At 44.4% G+C, this 17,766-nt stretch overlaps 1 protein-coding gene across 1 annotated transcript in view; it reads left to right on the forward strand.

The window, feature by feature from the left end:
* Slc12a8 (solute carrier family 12 member 8) overlaps positions 1-17,766 on the forward strand; it is a 179,347-nt gene that overhangs the window by 6,587 nt on the left and 154,994 nt on the right. Inside the window, exon 2 of the mRNA XM_004642168.2 lies at positions 7,805-7,880. Within this exon, the coding sequence (XP_004642225.2) occupies positions 7,805-7,880 (76 nt within the window). The remainder of the gene's footprint in view (positions 1-7,804; positions 7,881-17,766) is intronic.

Raw genomic sequence — 17,766 nt, forward strand, 5'->3', positions numbered from 1 at the left:
GGGTAAACTTGGTAAAAGCACACAGTGGAATACACAGAACAACTCAGGACCTCTCAGGAGACAAGTTGATGAGAGCTGTGTTTGCCAAGCTGGTCCTCATGGTTGGAGAGCAGATGGGCTGCAGCATCGTCTAGTGAGTTATGCCCAAAGTGGGTACTGTATTCAGGAAAGTATTTCCAAGCCACATAACCAGCACTGCACGGGGCATCTTTAAAAGAACTGTGTGCTTCCTGTTGCGGATGATAGTGACACAGAGGGAGGACACTCCGCAGGCCACGTGCGGAAAGGAGCGATGATGTGAGCAGGGGTTTACAGTCAAGGAGCTTTTAAATTGCAGGTCTGCTTTGATCTGTTTGACCCTGTATGGGTCACCCTTTTGGAACCTTAATTTTTTACATCTGCAGAAGAAAATCTGTCCAAGCTGCTGTGAGTGCCAAACCATTTGAGGCAACAATTTGTAAAATTCAAAGCAATGAACATTTCATAATTCAGATTTTTAAACTGGCAAAAGCTAGGAAGAGCAGAGTCAAGGCAAGTATAGGGAGAATCTCCTCTCATGTAGAGAGGCAAGACATATCTTGACTTGCACACAAATTGAGCATCTGTGATCCAAAACCTGAAGTGCACTGAGATTATAACTTTCTGAGTGCCAGTGTGTCACCACAAGTGGAAAATTCCACACAGGACAAAATACAGGCATACTAATGCTGAATAGCTGCCTGTAGACCATATTCATATGAAACTATTGCATTTCATATTTAGACTTGAGTCCTGTCTCCATAGTATTGCATATTATGCAGATGTTTCCAAATCTGAAATACTTCAGGTCCTGAGCATTTTGGATAAGGGATGATTCCACCTGTATTACCTTTCGGAAAATTGAAAAGATGAGAAAATTAACCTGTCTGTATTCAATGGACCAGCAAGTAGTAACTAGTGAGGGAATCTATTGGAGTGGAAGTCTCCAAATTTCTCACCCCTTAGCTAGTAGGGTTTCTGTGTGTGTGTGTGTGTGTGTGTGTGTGTGTGTGTGTGTGTGTGTGTGTGTAACCGGGGATTGAACTCAGGCCCTTGCGCTTGCCAGGCAAGCACTTATTCCACTGAGCCATCTCCCCGGCCCCTAAACATGAGTAGCCTTGATTTGATTATTTATTTATTTATTTATTTATTTATTTATTTATTTATTTATTTATTTTAGCAGAACTGAGGATCAAACTTAGGCCCTTGTGCTTGCCAGGGAGTGCTTATTCCACTAAATCATCTCCCTGGCCCCTCACCCCTTAGCTAGTAGTTAATCTCAAGCATAAATCTGGAACCCCCATGGGGTAAAAGAATTGTGGACAGTGAGATTGGTATGTAGCAGCCAACTTTGCCAGGCAGGAGGGGGGGGGGTGTGTCTCCAGTGGGTCTACTCATTCACTTTTTGGGGGAGGAGGTCCTATATTTATTCTTTGACCATTTTTCTTCTTTCACTAGCTCCTTTGTTTCCATCTTCTTGAGCAACTACAGTGTATATGTTCTGTCAAGGGTGTATACCAAACAGCTCACTGGTGGCATAAGGTGCCCCTTCTGATTCTCAGAAAATTAGCATTACTTGAGTGGCTTTTTAGTAGTATTATTTCAGGAAAATTCAAAACTAGATTATTCCTCAGAGGAAGACTGTGGTAGTCCTCGATTGGTCTAAGCTTTCTGGACACACTGTTCACAGGGCACCCAGCTTCCTTGCACATAAGCAGATGTACGAGTAAGTGAATGGCTTGTGTGAGAGCAGAAGAGGTGCTGGCAGGGCTGTGTAGAGGGTTAGAAATGAGGCAGGAGGTCAGTGACAATAAGATGATGCCACGGTCTAGTAGAAATCCTGCAATTCCGTGCTCATCCAGAGCTGCACTTCCCGCCAGCATCTAAACACAATTCCCAAGGGAGACAGAAGGCCCCAAGTTCATGGAAAGTGAGGTAACTTCTTGCGTGTGCTGGGCTTGTTTCTGAAAACCAAGTGTAGAAATGGGCAGAGGCTGTAGACAGGACTAAAGATGAGAGACAGTTTCTTCTCCTTTGAGCTGATGAGAGCATGCGAGGAGAAAGTGGACATGGGGTGGGATTGACTTGGAGTCCATCAGAGAGCCTCGGGTCCCAGCCTTTCCCACCCTTGTTGCATAGGAACAATGAAAAGAAGCAGAAAGGTCCACGTGGGACGTCATGTTTGCTGGCTGGTCCATTAAGCATTCTGTGATCTGATCCATCAGGTGGTCAGCTTATGCGTGCAGTGGGGGCACTAGGCTCATGAATGGTTTCCTCATCCTTTGGGACCTCTTCTCCCTTTAACTCTCCTGGGGTCCTGTGTATTTCTATACATGCACTCTTGTTGCTCATCCACTCTTTGGCTTCCAGGCCTAGCAGTGGGGGGCCCCTCAGAAGCTTCCGGGGGCTCCTTATTTGGTGCCACCCCGCTACCCAGTGGCAGCTTCCCCATTGTAAACCTTGTGGCACCTTAGCCTCACTGTTAACCATGCTGAGCCTGCAGCTACCCCAGGAGAAGCAGTGCCAGGCAGTTTGGAGTTAGAAGAACCATAGATAAAGAGCAATAGGACAAAAATTGGCCATGGATTTTCACAATGAGGGAGTAGAGTGAGTTCTGAAAACAGCAGTAACTGAACTGGATTTTAACCCCTAGGAAATTTTAGAATGTGTGTAACAACACTGCCACGTAGGTTTGGCATACCTTGGGCAAGTGAAAAAGAGAATCCCCACTCACACTCCTGACTCTTCCCATCTGCACCCCTGAAGGCCTGGCCCAAGAGCTGCTTAAGTGAACCCAGAAGGCAGCTTGCAGTCTGGGGTGGCTGCAACTATTGTCACGAGGCAAAATGCACCTTGCTTCTTCCTCTCTACATCCCACATGTTGTCGCATGCTCTCCCCTCCCCCTGGGGCCTGGACTGTGACAGATGACAGGTGGCTGACAGGACAAATGACTTTTCCTTCATCACAAGGCAAACTTCCAGTGTCAACAAAGAGCTCAAATCCTGGAGGAGAAACCTGCTCTGCAGGAGGTGGAAACACCCGACAGCAGGACACAGCGGCTTTTCCCTCTTGGCTCTACCCAGAGGAGCTGAAGCCCCTCTATCCTCTTGCAGCTCCCACCATCCTGAGTTCCCACTCGCAGCTCCAGCATCCCTGCTACACAACTTTGCCACAGCCTTGCATTGTGAGCCTGGGGTTCTCAGAGTGCAGGATAAAATTTAGTAAGGAAGAGAACTTTCAGGTGTTTTTGTTTTTATCTCTTTCAGTTTTATCTTTTCCCCTGGGTTAAAAATGCTGCACTGTAAAAAAAAAAAAAAAAAAAACAAGTGAAGGGGCCGGGGAGATCGCTCAGTGGAATAAGTGCTTCCCTGGCAAGCGCAAGTGCCTTGAGTTCAATCCCCGGTTCCGCAAAAAAAAAAAAAAAAAAAAAAAAAAAAAAAAAGAAAAGAAAAGAAAAAGCTGCACTGTAGAGAAGATAGCCTGGTATTGGAACCAGTCTGAGGTTCAAATCCTGGCTTCCTCCTCAGGACCAGCAAATTTTTCTGATTTTTAAAACAAGTGTGCTCCCCAAAGGGACAACACAATGACTAAATATTTGTCATCTCTCATGGACAGACTTCACATTCCTTCTTCCCACTAAAAGTTGCAACGGAACTTGCAGTACACCACTGCCAACAGGATGTGTTCTAGCTGTCAGGTGTTTTGGACAGGGGGAACTCTTGGGCTAGGAATTCCGTAATTTTTTTTAATTTTTTATTCATTTTAATGAGAAAAGAAAATAACATGGAAACAGTTTCAAAACAGGTTAGTAGGACAATTGCAATAATTAATACATTGCATATTGTTGTCTTCATAGTGATTATTCAGAGGAAGCGATGCAGACATGATATGTTGTCTAAACAATATTAGTACAAACCTTTCTTCTCATTGAACTAAGAGAAAGTAGCCATATATCTTAACATTGGCTGCACTTTGGGTGCACTGGAGGATTTAAGGAAAATGCTGGTGCTCAGGCCCCACCCCAAACCAATGAAGGAAGGAAGCCAAAATCTCTCAGGGCTGAAAGCATCCTTAGGTGATTGTGAGACATAACACAGAGCAGACAAACCAGCCCCATCCACTGGCTCTCGAACTGGCTCAGGGGTCTGGTTGGAAGACATATTGCACACTTACACCTTGCATCCTGATGTGCTACTTGCGACCTGTGTTCACATTTCCTTTCTGTTTGACTGTATCCCAGCTCAGATCCCTTTCCAGGGTTCAGGCTTTTGGCAAAAGATTTCAAGGTGTGGTTTCTTCTCCAGCCTTCACACAGAAGGCAATCTCAGTACAAGCACTGGAAGAGAAGATTAAGGATACCTGGCTATAGCTGGTACCCTGTATAGCTCTCCAGCAGCAGCCTTGCTGTTGTATGCTTCAACTTTGACTTGAGTTGTCATGAATAGGAAAAAATTGGTGAATTTAGTAACATTTTCACACAGCTGAACTGAAGTTACAGGGATTTAGACATTGAAATGAGTAAGACTTTAAAAGAAAACAGGGTGGGGAGATGGCTTAGTAGAATAAGCACTTGCCTGGCAAGCACAAGGGCCTGAGTTCAATCCCCAGTTCTGTAAAAAAAAAAAAAAAAAAAAAAAAGACACCTTGTGTGACTGTGTAATGTGTTTGCTATCTATTGTGACATATCAGACCACCCCAAAATTTAGTGGCTGGGAACCACAACAGTAATTCATTCTCTCTTATGGTTTTTGTGTGTCAGGCATTCAGTCAGAGCCCAGCAAGGACAGGTGGTCTTGTCTGGGAACTCTTTGGGGGCTGGGATCATCACTCATGGATCTGGTCAGGGTGCCATCCACATGTGGCCTCCTTTGTGGCCTGGGATTCCTCATCAAATGGCAGTGGCAGCTGAGTCCCCAGAGTAAGTGCTCGAAGAATAAGAAGATGAGTGGATGCCCTGCTGTCTTTGTGCCTTGGCTATGAAGCCAAGCAGCTTTGTTTTTTTCCATTCTCAACATAGCGTATCAGTGTAGCATCTTTGAGAATACAATCTGACTTATACTATTTTTCTCTTCAACTTTCTTACATGTGCTTGTTGTAAGAAAGAAAGTCAATAAAAATTAAGAATTTATACATCAGGGTGTGTTTCTTCTTCCACTTTACTATTTCAATTTCTTTCTCTGAAAACACTGTGAACATATTAACATGTATTTTTCTGTGTACATCTTAACATATGTAAATATATGAATAAGATACCATATGGATTATTCTACAACTTGCTGTTTTATTCAACAATATGTGAACAGGGCTGGCAAGATAGCTCAGCAGACTAAGTGCCTTCTAGTCAAGCTCAGGGACTGGGGTTTGATCCCCGGAGCCACATGCCCCGCTGGCCTCTCACTCAGGCATGCTGAGCTGGCCACCAAGTCCAGGAATGGTGGCTCATACCTGTAATCTCAGAGCAGGGGAGGCTGAAAACAGGAGGATCACTACACATCTGGGCTGCATAGTAAGACCCTGTACCAAATATAAATACATTAAAATAATAATATGTGAACAGAGTTCTATTCTATACAAACAGAACTACCCTTCTAATGCCCTAGCTGTTGTCATCTGGCTGTACCTTAACATTAATCAGTGCTCAGTTGATAGGGTTTTAGGTTGTTCTCATTTTCTTCAACTACCACAATCATACTGTAATGTCTTTTTTCTAGTAGGTCATGTAGGCTAGTATCTTGAAGATGGAAATATTTGTTCTGAGATATGCAAGATACTATTTTTCAACAGAAGCATAGTTTTTTAAAGTTAGTATCATTGTTATAAAATAAATCTACATTAAGCAGCAAATATCTTTTTCTTTGCAAATGACAGAAATGTGTTTTTCTACTTAGTTTTAACATGGAGACAGATACATTTGTTCTAAGGTTTAGAAGGTGCCTATAAGCTTTGAAGGGATCTTATTTATTTAGAAAACATTGAGTGGCAGGAAGTAGGTAGTTATAAAGAGACATGGATTTCCTTTTTAATGTTTTTAACTCAGGCTGAGATAGAATTGAATGTGAATCCTTCACAATTCATACTGACTTGAGGGAGAGCCATCAGAAAGAGACAGCAAGCAAAAAACCAGCATAAAGCAAAGAAAAAAAGGAGTGCCATATGTGATCCAAAAGTAAATAAGAAAGACTTTTTGGCCATATGGATAAATATAGGGTTATACTGTCATCCTTCTTTGTCAGGAATGAAGTTCTGAATTATGCCACAACACAGATGAACCTCAAGGACGTTGAGCTAAGCATAACAGACACAATGGGAGAAATGTATGCACCCTCTTTATGAAATATTTAACATATGCAAATTTAGAGCCCTGAAGCAGGTTAGATGTCACCATGGGCCGGGGCAGGGGAGATGAGTTACTGTTTAGTGAGTACAGAATTTCTCTTTGGGGTGATGGAAGGTGATGGCATGGCTGCACAACGTTGTGACTGTGCCCAATGCTGTAGAACTGCACACTCTAAAGCAGTTAAAATGGCAAATGTGTGTGTGATGTACCTTCACACACACACACACACGCACACACACACACACACACACACGCTTTGCTGGAGCAGAACAGAGGTAGGGCTCTGTCAGCGTTCCAGCTTTGCCTCCTTTTTTGTTTTTAAAAGAACAACCTCTATTTTTAGGGGTTCCACACAAAGGACTGTGGGCGTGGGCAGCATTCTCCGCTGCCCTCCTGTTCCTCAGAAGCCCACGCGGAAGCCTCGCAAGTTATTTAAGGGCGAGGACGCTGCTGGATTGGAGATGGAGCTCCTGTCATCTCTTTGCTCTCTTGGTCTTTCTGTCACCAGAATCCCTGGAAACCTTACTTCACCCCAGGAAATGTGGTTCTGGTTTTTGCTGAAGGGGCCAGGGCAGCCCTCCGCTGTGCACCTGCGTGTAGGGGGCACTTTCCTGCGACATTAGTTCTCACCCTAGGAATGTGTTACCTGGGCGGGCAGCCAGTGCACCCTGGGACCCGGTACACAGGGTCTCACACTCCTGTCCGCGTGGTCTGTACTCCCCAGAACTCAGTCTCTCACACTGGGCAGCTCTGCCTGAGACCCAGCCGCAGCCTGACCCCTGTCACGACAAACTGGTGACACTAATCGGGGAATCTCCCTCCTTGGGAGCTGCAGAGGGTGGCGGGCCTTACCCCAACGCTACCCAACCCTGCGCGGTTGAAGTCCTTGGAGTCCTGGGGCGTTACCCAAGGGCAACTCTGCACCTCACCCTGCACCTGCACGGAGGCAGGGCTGGGTGTCAGCCACGTGGCGGCGGGGCGGGGACATCCACCGGAGCTGCTCCGGAGCAGGTGAGAGCGCACGGCCTGGGCAAGCGTGGGCGAGGGGCGGGGTCCCTTTCGTTGGCTTCCCCACACCTGCACCCTTCCCGCTCTGCCGCAGCTTACCAGGTGCTCAGAACCCCCAACTCCACCTGCAGCCCGTCTCCCCTCCCACACTGCTCAGGGCCCAGTCTGTGTGCTCTCAGCCCCAGTTGGACTCCAGGAGGCCCCTGGTGGCTTGGCACCAGACCAGGTGTCCCCAAGGCTCAAGAGGATGGGGAGGAGTGAAAACCCAGACCCACACACACTGAAAGGACAGGAGAGTGAGCCGCAGGTGCTGTGGCTTCAGGACAGCGGGATTCAAGCAGTCTGGGTACCGCAGGCCCCAGGCAGGTGTCCAGGGCTGTTAAGGCACAAATGGACAATGAGAGAGAGGGCGCCTGACCGTAAATGCATTTGTCTTGCAGAGGAGGGGTCTCCGTTCCTGGGAGGATGGCTCAGCTGGCCCCAGCACGAGAGCTGTTCCACGAGGTGACCCAGCAGGTAGGCAGTGGATGTGGGTTGGGTCGGGGCTGCCAGGCTTGGCAGATCAGGTCCCTGGCAGTTAGCTGGGTGAGGCAGGACAGTGCCTGTAGTGTGAGTCTCCTTTCTGAGTGTATTTTGGATTCCTATTTAACTGATAACATCATAGATGACTATAGAATCACCCCCTCTGAGGATGGACCTCTTCAGTGTTTCTCTATTAGGGATTTTGAATCTTGGGGGAAAAAACCTCTATGTCCACCCTGTCAGGGAGGTCTTCCACGACAGAGTGAGGGCTCAGATAGTGCAAACCCATTCTAATGTTGACTCAACAGGGCAGAAGCTGAATTCATTTCTGAAAACACTCTGTGAAGTCCAGAGGATTCCTGAATTCCCTGATGCCTGCTGGATTTTTGCACTTCCCTTTTCTGTTCCCGTTTGATGGCTAGTGAGTGTGAATAGTCAACATGTGCATATAGAATTGAAGTAGCTTTCCCCAGAAATGGAGTCGATACCTTAAAATTTGAAGAAACTATTCTTACTTGTTCAGCAGGAAGCTACTCGAACCCAGGAGCCCTTGACTTGAAGTTTTCAGCTCCCTTTAGACTTCTCTCCTAAGAAGAGAGGGGAGGTCACAACAGCACTGAGGGAATGAGCCTTCCAGGAAGGTGAGAACCAGCACAAGTCCCACAGTACAGCAAGCCAAGTAGGCTCCTACACCCCAGGGCAGGGGACAGTGGGGGAGCCAAATGGGCTGGTAACCCCCTTTTTACATGCACAGACCCCCATGAAAAGGCAGCATGCTGCCTGGCAGTAACAGCACTGCTCACCTTCCTGTTGGGGTGCACTCCTGCACCCTCATCCCAACCCCCAGAAGCATTTGTGCTGGTTAGACTGGGCGACTGCAGACGTGGGCTTGCTCCTGGCAGATATCTCTTTAGTTTTCTGGAGCTGTTTGCTCCGGTGAAAGGCCTGGGCTGTGTCCTGAGCATGTTGGGGACCCTTGGCAGGCTTCCTTCATGAGGGGCCTCCATCTGTCTGGTTTGCTCAGTCTCTCATTTCTGGTATGCTTTCTCTGGGCATGCAAGTGTTTGTTCTCTCAACAGAGTGTAGTATTCCTTAGTAGTGTCAGACATGAAAAAGAAGCCCAGACAGAAAATAGGAAACACGAAGCCTAGGGATTCTAAAAGAAGGCTAGAAGACACCCAAGTTCTCTGAGAGGACTCTGGGCATGGCTCTGTGTCTGTCCCCTGTCTGACACCTACAGTGGCTCCCTTGGCTGGTCACCTGGAGTTCAAAGGCCTTGGCCCAGGTGCCATAAGATCTGATCTTATTTTCTACCATCCTCCTTTTTGTTCCCTGCCTTTCAGGAAACCACACCATTCCCAGTCTGCAGATCTGTCTCACTTGACTGGTTTGTCATCAGAACCTCCCAGCATCTAAGGCAGCCCTGGTATTTACCGGGACGATGAATGTTCATTGAAGGACAAAGTAATGAACAACAGATAACTAAGCACAAGTTCAGTAGTCTTAAGTGTCCTAAGAAAATGTTGATTTTTTTTTTTACATGTAGTGAATCAAAAGGACCCTGTCTCCTCTTCCCCAGTATCCAAGCACTGAGGGATTAGATGTGGACAACATCCACTTGCCAGAGTCATAGACTTTGGTGCTCACTTTCTGGACACAGTGAAACCCATCCCTTTCCCCTCTGTCTGTTGCACTGTCTCGTGTGAGTTCCATTTCTTCCCTGGCCTGTTTGAGCTTTCCTAACTCAGAGCTTTTTCTGAAGCATGAACCTGTGCCCCTGACTCTTCTACCTGTAGCTTCTCCAGCCTACTCCTGGCTTTCAGAATCCAGTTCCAAATCCAGGTCTTGGCTAAAAAGTTTCTCATGGCTTGTGAAGTAGGCAGAGAGGTGAATAGAGTCTTTTGTTTAATTTAATTATTTTAGGATTGGATGGGGTGGCTGTGTGTGTGTGTGTGTGTGTGTGTGTGTGTGTGTGTGTGTAGGTTGGTTGGTCACAAATGGATTGGCTAAGAAGAGGCTGAGGATCTGAGGGTTCATGGTGTGGGGGAACAAGAATATGTGTGCTGCCTGGGTTCCAATAGTGGCTATACTCCATGGTGATCTTTGGCAAATGGCCTCATAAAGCTCCCTTTCTTCACCTAGAAAATGGCTACATTGATGGAAACTTTCCTAGAGAATTAAGAGTAAAGGAGATGATTCATGTAAACATTTAGTGTAGTGTGTGGTTGGTTCTTTTTAATCCTTCAGTAAATATTGGCCAATAGTAAAATTAAGGTGGGGAGTTTGCATTCAGCCCAGGGCTAGTGGAATCAATGATCAGAAAGGTCAGTCAGCAAATAAATGCATTAGTCAGCATAGCCAGGCAAGTGGAAGACCTGGCATGGCATCTCGCATCCTCAGTGACCTGGTGACACAGGGTGTGAGAGTGAGGGAGGAGTGTGTGCCTGGGTCCCAGGGTGTCAACCATCTCTTCTACTGCCCCTCATCTTCCTGTCCAGGTCCCAGCAGTGCCTGACCACCTACTCTTTCCCTTCTTAGATTCTCTTTCATTCTCTCATCTTCTTCTCAGTTAGACTTCTCTACATTAGCTGGGTATAGCGGTCATTACGATTTGGATCGAGAGTGTCCCTCAGAGGCGTCTTGCATTCATAGGCAGGGCTTCTGGACGGTGATTGACTCATGGAGCGCTGGAGCAGACTTGCTGTTGGGAAGTAGGGTCTGGCTGGCAGGGCATCTCTCCCTATCTGCACCCTGACCACCATGATATGAGCAGCTCCTCCACTGTGCCCCTCTGTCTTGCCATTTCTGCCTTGGAGTTGGCCAACCATCAGCTGGAATTGTGAGCCAAACAGAACTTCTCCCTTTAAGTTGTGGCTGTCAGGTGTTGTGTCTCAGTGACAGGGAAGTGACCAAGACAGCCGTGGACAAGGAGGAAGCACTGGTAAGAGAGGCAGGTAGAACCAAGATGGCAGGAGAGAGAGGGGTCATCAGAGATCGCCTGGCCCACAAGCCCCCTTGCATAGCCTGTTGGGAGACAAGTCCAGAGGTGCTCAGTGACTTCCCCAAAGACACATGTCAGGTGTGGCAGGTCCCCCACCTATTTTGAAGAAAAAAGAAGTGTAGCAGGGCTAGGTTTGGGCCCAGGCCACTGACCCCACTCTTCAGCTCTATGTTACCCTTTGGAACCTTGGTTCCAGGCTTTGTCATCACCAAAGTTTTGCTCTACTTTTGAGTCCTTATTAGCAAGAATACAGTTAAAAATTAGCTCGTTTTTATCAGGTGTTTTACCAGGTGTTTGTTCAGGACTGCTGGCATCTTTATAAAGCTAATGTGGGTAGCATACGCAAGGTCTTAGGTTCATAACCAGTATTGTGGGTAAAAAACCATATGAAAGTGAGCCCAGTAGCCCTATGCTAGGCAATAACATAATGTTGTGTTAGTATGTTCAGAAAAGAATGCATTAGCTGGGCATGCTGGCACACGCCTTTAATTCCAGCACCCTGGGAGTCTGAAGCAGAAAGATTATAAATTGGAGTCCAGCTTTGGCAACTTAGCCACTTAGTGAGACCCTGTCTCAAAATTTTAAAAATTAGAAAGGGATAAAGAGGTAGCTCAGTGAGAAGGCCCTGGGTTCAATCCCACTGCTGGGAGAAGGATGTGTCTAAAGAGAAAAGAACAAGGAACTGAAGACAGTCTTGCGAGTCCTTCATTTTATTTTTTTGGTACTGGGAATTGAACTCAGGACCAGATAAGTGCTTGTGCTACAGACCTATATTCCTGGCTTATCCTTTCCTTTTAGAGATAAGGACACAGGGGCCCTGATAGTTAGGTGGGAGAAGTGCGTTCTCACTGGGGATTTCCAGAACCATGAGCCCCCTCACCTGCCACGTGTTTGGAGGGCATGAAGCACATACGATTTTGAGGACTCATTAGGAAAAAAGGCACACAATGCACAAACAGAATTAGATAGCTTTGGAAGAGACACAGTGTGAAGGGTTTTGAAATGTAAGTTGCTGGCTTCACTGTGAAACCATCCCTTGTAATTGGACAGAACCAAGTTTGGGAGACAGTACAAGAAAAGAGGCTCATGATCTCATTCCTGCAGAAGCAAAATGACAGCTTCTCGGGATGGGGTCCTTTCATGTGGGCACTATATTTTCCTGCTCTTCTTCCTCAGTGCTCCCCTCTTTCTGTTCTATAGTCCAGTTTATTACTCCCCCCACCCCCTGCAAAGACACATGGACCCAAAGCATTGCATATTGATAAAAAGTAAAATTATCTAGAAATGCAGACATTTTCTAGATAATAGTGTCCTACCTAGAAATTGGGGTGAAATGAATCAGGTAGATCTCTGTAGCTCATTTGTGACTACAGGATTTTAATTTATTGGGGTGACTGAGTGATAGTGCAGACAGGCAATTACATTAAAAGTTTTTTGTTTGTTCGGTTGGTTTTGTTTTTTTTTTTTTTTTGTGTTTTTTTTTTTTTTTTTTTTTTTTGGTGGAGGCTGCTGGGATTGAACCCAAGGATTCATGTATGATAGAAAGAGCTCTACTACTGAGCCACACTCCAACCCTGATAGAGTTTAAGCCCTTCTAAGGGGATTTCTCAAGGGATTTGTAAGAAGGATCCTAAAAGCTGATATTTCTAGCACTATTCTTGTAATTTGAGTAAGGGGACACTAGGTGGTAGTGAAATGATGATCTGGCTTTCTATGGGATGCAGTATTTGAGTTTCATTTTGTACTTTTCCTCACTAAAATCTGTTGCCTCGGAATGATAGTTTAAACACTAGATAGTTTTGTTCTCATAGGATACTCTAAATGAATTAAAGTTAGACTTAAGGATATACACATACTTCAGTATAATTCAATTTAATATCTCTTTTTGCCCTTCAATAATTATTATGTACAATTTGATCTAATTCTCAACAGTGTTACGTTATTTCTTTCTGAATTCCAATGGCTTCATGGAAGATGTGTGCTTGTAATGATGGCGACTGAGAATAGCTTGATATGAAAAGTCTTCAGAGGGCCTCTGCAAGTGGGTGCCAAAGCATTCCTAATGGGATAATGAAAATAGTAAAGTTAGACTGTGGCTCAGGCCCACGATCCACCATCAGTCAGCTTCCTGTCACCACAAAGAAATACCCAAGGAATAAATGTCTAAGAAGAAAAGGTGTATGTAGTGCACAGTTTGAGCCAGAAAGGAGACAGAGAGAGAGGGAGAGGGGAAGGGCCTGGGGTCCCACATTTTGCTTTGTGACTGCACTCCCAATGACCACTAGCCCCACTCCTCAAGTCCACAGCCTCTTCTCTTGCCACCACCTTGGGAACCAGACCTTCAAATATAGTCCTTGAGGTGTGCTTGGCTAAGCCGTCAGAGGTCCTATGTGCATTTCTTGTTTGTTTTTATCTTGAGGTATCAATGTTTTCTTCCCTGCAGACTGGGAAGGAAAAGGACAAGATAGCAGTAAAACTAGTTAAAAGTTCAGTGATGTCTGACTCCATGGTCACAGTCACTTGTTGCATATGTTGGGTACTTACAGAATAACCTGAAGCACTGAAGTCATCAACCCCACTATTCATAGAATTTCACTTAAAAATAAACAAACCAGAAAGCCTTGACTGATTTTGAGTCATTTTTATTTTAGGTAACTGCATTGGTCAGGGTTTTACTTAGAGGAACAGATATAAGGAACAGATATTAACACAAGATATACAATGTATAAGGAATTACAAGATTGGCTTAGGACAGTTAGCCACAGAGTCAGATGAGGGAGTGTCCAGACTGAGGAATTCAGCCCCAAGGTCTGAAGCTCACTGCTGTGCTCCGTGCAAGTTTCTATTCATCAGCTAAGGGGTCTGCAACGGAAGACTGAAGAGTCTGCAAGGAAGTGGAACATGGACTATTTCCTTAGCCCCTTTATATGGTCTCTTTGTGGTGAATCACTCTGGGGGCAGAACCAACTGTGCCCCAAGGCAGGACCCCTACCAGCCCGAACTGCACCAGAGGTCATCGGGGCAAGTTGACACAATGTATCAACCACTACAGTAGCCATCGATAAAGAACAACACAAAGCAAAAAGCAAGTCACAAATTTTTTAAGACACACAAATTTGAGGGCAAGCATTAGTTTTACAAAAGACATCACTACCTTTAAGTATCCCATTTGTTCAGTGGGTTTAAAATATGATTCAGATTTAAAATGTAATTCAGGGGGGCCTGGCCCTAGCTCAGTTCTTTTAAGTGGCTGCTTCCACAAAATGTAATTCATATTTTGGTGATGCCATCCACGAAAGACATCTACAAACAAGATTATTAATGTTAAGTCAGCAAAAATCCTGTTCTGTTTATAAAACATTTCTAATGATGCAGTAATATTTTCTTTAAATTTACAAAAAGCCTGGGCTTGATGGTGCATTCCTGTATGCCAGCCACTCAGGAGGCTAGATGGGAGGGTCACAAGTTCAAATGTAGCTTACCACTCCTTGTGTTCAGTGTCCAGTGTCCAGTACTAACACACATGCACACACACACACACACACACACACACACACACACACACACAAAGTTACTGTCACAGCACCACTCCATGTATGCAGGAGAGAGCACTTAATACAGAATGACAGGCCCGGGGAGATAGCTCAGTAGAATAAGCGCTGAGTTCTGCCAAAAAAAAAAAAATACAGAATGACATTCAATAAAAAAAACCTTTCTCTCCACCATTCTCCAGAGCCAGTGACCACAGACAGTTTTGGGTTTTTGTCACCTTCAGGGTCATCATTCTAACTTTGAATAATATACCAATGCTGCAGTTTTTTGCTTAAGTTATATATTTACTATTGGTTTACTTTATATAAGAAATAAGAATGCGAACACATAGTCTTTCTTCCATTTCTCTCATTTCATTTCCAAGTTTCTGTTAGTTGAATTATTAAACTTTTACATTGTCAAGGTTTGTGACATTTACATTTCTTCTGTCACTGTAATGAGCACTTTCATGTTTATTATAGTTGTAAATGTTGAAAACCAATCAGTAGCATGAATAGTAAGACCGTGCGTGTGTGTCTGTGTGCATGGTCAAACTGAATATCCTAAGTATGTTCTTGGGCTCATGGGAAAGAAAACACAATCTTAAGCCATCAAGATTTTGCTGCTTTTAATTCTTCTTTCAGGCTTCCTCTGATTGTGGGTCATATGCTGACCTGCTGTTTCTTACACCCAGTGTCACCTTTTCCAGTGATTCTTTTGTCTTTTGGATGACTGATGTTTTTCATGCCTGGGTCAGAGGTGGTGGGTTCCTTTTCTAACTGGAGAACTGTGAGAAGTTGGATGTTTTCATGCCCTTCAAAAATGGCATGTTGCAGCAGATTAAGGGCAGAAGTAGACATGGGACTCCAGCTGTCTTCTCTCAGGCCCAACACTAAGAAGCTTTATAAAATACATACCAAGGTTAATAAAGAGAAGATTTCATTTTAGAAAATAGTTATTCATTCATTAATATGTTGCATTATTTATTTATTTTATGTATTTGGTACATGATACAAGGGTCTCACTATGCAGCCTGGACTCATAGTGATTCTCCTATTTTCAGCCTCCCCAGCGCTGGGATTGCAAGCAGGCACCACCATGCCTGGACTCAGCGGCCGGCTCAGCATGCCCAGGGACAGAGCTGGCACAGCATGTGGCTCCAGGGTTCTAACCTGGACCTTGTGCTTGCCAGGCAGGCACTTAGACCACTGAGTTATCTTTCCAGCCTGGGTTTATTTGTTATATTAAAATAAATAAACATATAAGCTATCTCATTTTAATTTCCTAATGTGTTAAATATTAGTAGGCATATCCTGAATTAGCAAAAGCCCTTTGTAATTCTTAATAACTTTTAAGAGTATAAAGAAGATTTAGGACAAAAAGTTTGAGAACATCAATCCAGGAATTTAATATACATTTAATTTTTTTCAGTTTATTAAGTTGCTACCTTATCACTTATGCAAAGTGCATGGCATTGGCAGTCACATCAGCCCATCTGCCAACCCTCCATCTCTCATGCTCAGTGTATCACGTATGTTATTTCCCTGTAAATGGCGAAGCTTCCAGGCAACAGTGGACTGCAAGGACTTGGGGCTGCTTCTAGGACCAGCTGGCTTGGAACTTGGAGCTCCTTCAGCTTCTACCCAGCCCAGCTCCCTGCCCCTCCAAGCCATCTGCAGGATCCCTCCACATGTCTGATTGGATGGTACCGGCACTGGTTTCCCCATCTTATTATAATTATAGCTTCATGCTTAAGGAAAACCCACATCCTTTCTATCGTTCCCATGGTGATTTGGAGGGCAGGAGCATGTTTGTCTGCCATCTTTAAAGAGATGCCTGATGTCACTTCGCAAAGCAGTTTCCTTCATTCATCCACGCCATCATTCAGCCAGCTCACACTAAGGGGAGGCAGTAGCCTCTTCTGGTCCCAGGGGTACCCCAGACCAAAGTAGGTGCTCAGCACCGCAGATGGCAAGGAGCCCTATACGCTGCTTTTTGCTCTATATACAAACCAACCTGTAAAAAAGTTTGATTGATGAACTAGGCACAGTGAGAGATTAACAACAAATAAAACAGGATGATTATTATGCTAATGTAAACTTTTATCTTCAGCTTTCCTGAAAGCTACACGATAGAGACCATGTAACTGTCTTATCAGAGAGTCAGGCAAATACAAACATTTTTAGGGTACAATTGACTAAAAGTAGGCAAAGCCAGGGAAGCCAGACATAAGGGGACCCTGCCCTGTCCACACTGGAAGCTAGGGTTGTAAAAGGAAATAAGCTACTTTTTTTCTAATAATTTGTTAATCCTTTCTATAAAATAACATTTATTGATATTATTATTTATTCATCCAGCATTTTATTGTTATAAATTACACATAATATAAAATATACCACCTTAACCATTTTAAGCATACAGTTCAAGTGGCATTAAATACATGACAATGTTATGCAACTTCTTTGTCTTTAAACTTCATGTTGATAAAGTTTTACTTGAATAGAAAACTTGCAATAGTAAAAATTCTCACACATTTTTATTCTGTCTCTTTCCATTTTGTTTCTCATCCTCTTGTTCTCTCTCTCCCTTCCTCTTATTTTTTTCTTAACCATTTGGAAATAATTTTCATGTGTCTTTAAGCATAAATATTTCAGGGTATATTTTCTATGAAGGAAAATTTTCTTTCACCTAACCACAGTACTTTTACCAAGATTAGGAAAATTAAGGCTGGCCAGATAGCTCAGTGGACTAAAGCACCTGCTTAGGCAGAGCACAGCGGTTGGGGTTAGATCCCTGGCATGCCATACCATACCAGCCCTGCCCCTGGGGAGTGGTGATACAGGGATTGAGACTAGGCATAGTGGTGTGCGCCTATAATCCCAGCGCTTCGGAGGCTGAAAACAGGAGAATCACAACAAGTCCAACCTAGGTAGTGAGACCCTGTAGACTCTGTACTAATTAAAACACACACACACAGAGGAAAATTAATAGTGATAAATCTTGTTACCTAATCTATAGTTTCATATGTGGATTTTGCCAGTGATCCCACTAATATCCTATAGCTTTATTCTCCCATTCCCCTGCCTCAGGATTCCATCAGAATTTACACTGTATTTAAGTGTGATATTTCTTTGGTCTCCTTTAATCTGAAAGAGTTCCTTGCCCTTTCTTTTCTTGACATTTTTTTTAAGAACGTAGACCAATTATTGTTTAGGGTATTCCTCAGTGTGAGGCATGATCCCTCATGATTAGATTCAGGTATATTTTGGTCAGGAATAGCATAAAAGCAATATTGTTTTTTTCAGACACCCAATCAGTCAGCACATGGTTTTCATTGTATGATTAGTA

Source organism: Octodon degus, unplaced genomic scaffold (genome assembly GCF_000260255.1).
Source record: "Octodon degus isolate 3935 unplaced genomic scaffold, OctDeg1.0 scaffold00147, whole genome shotgun sequence".
NCBI classification, from domain to species: Eukaryota; Metazoa; Chordata; class Mammalia; order Rodentia; family Octodontidae; genus Octodon; species Octodon degus.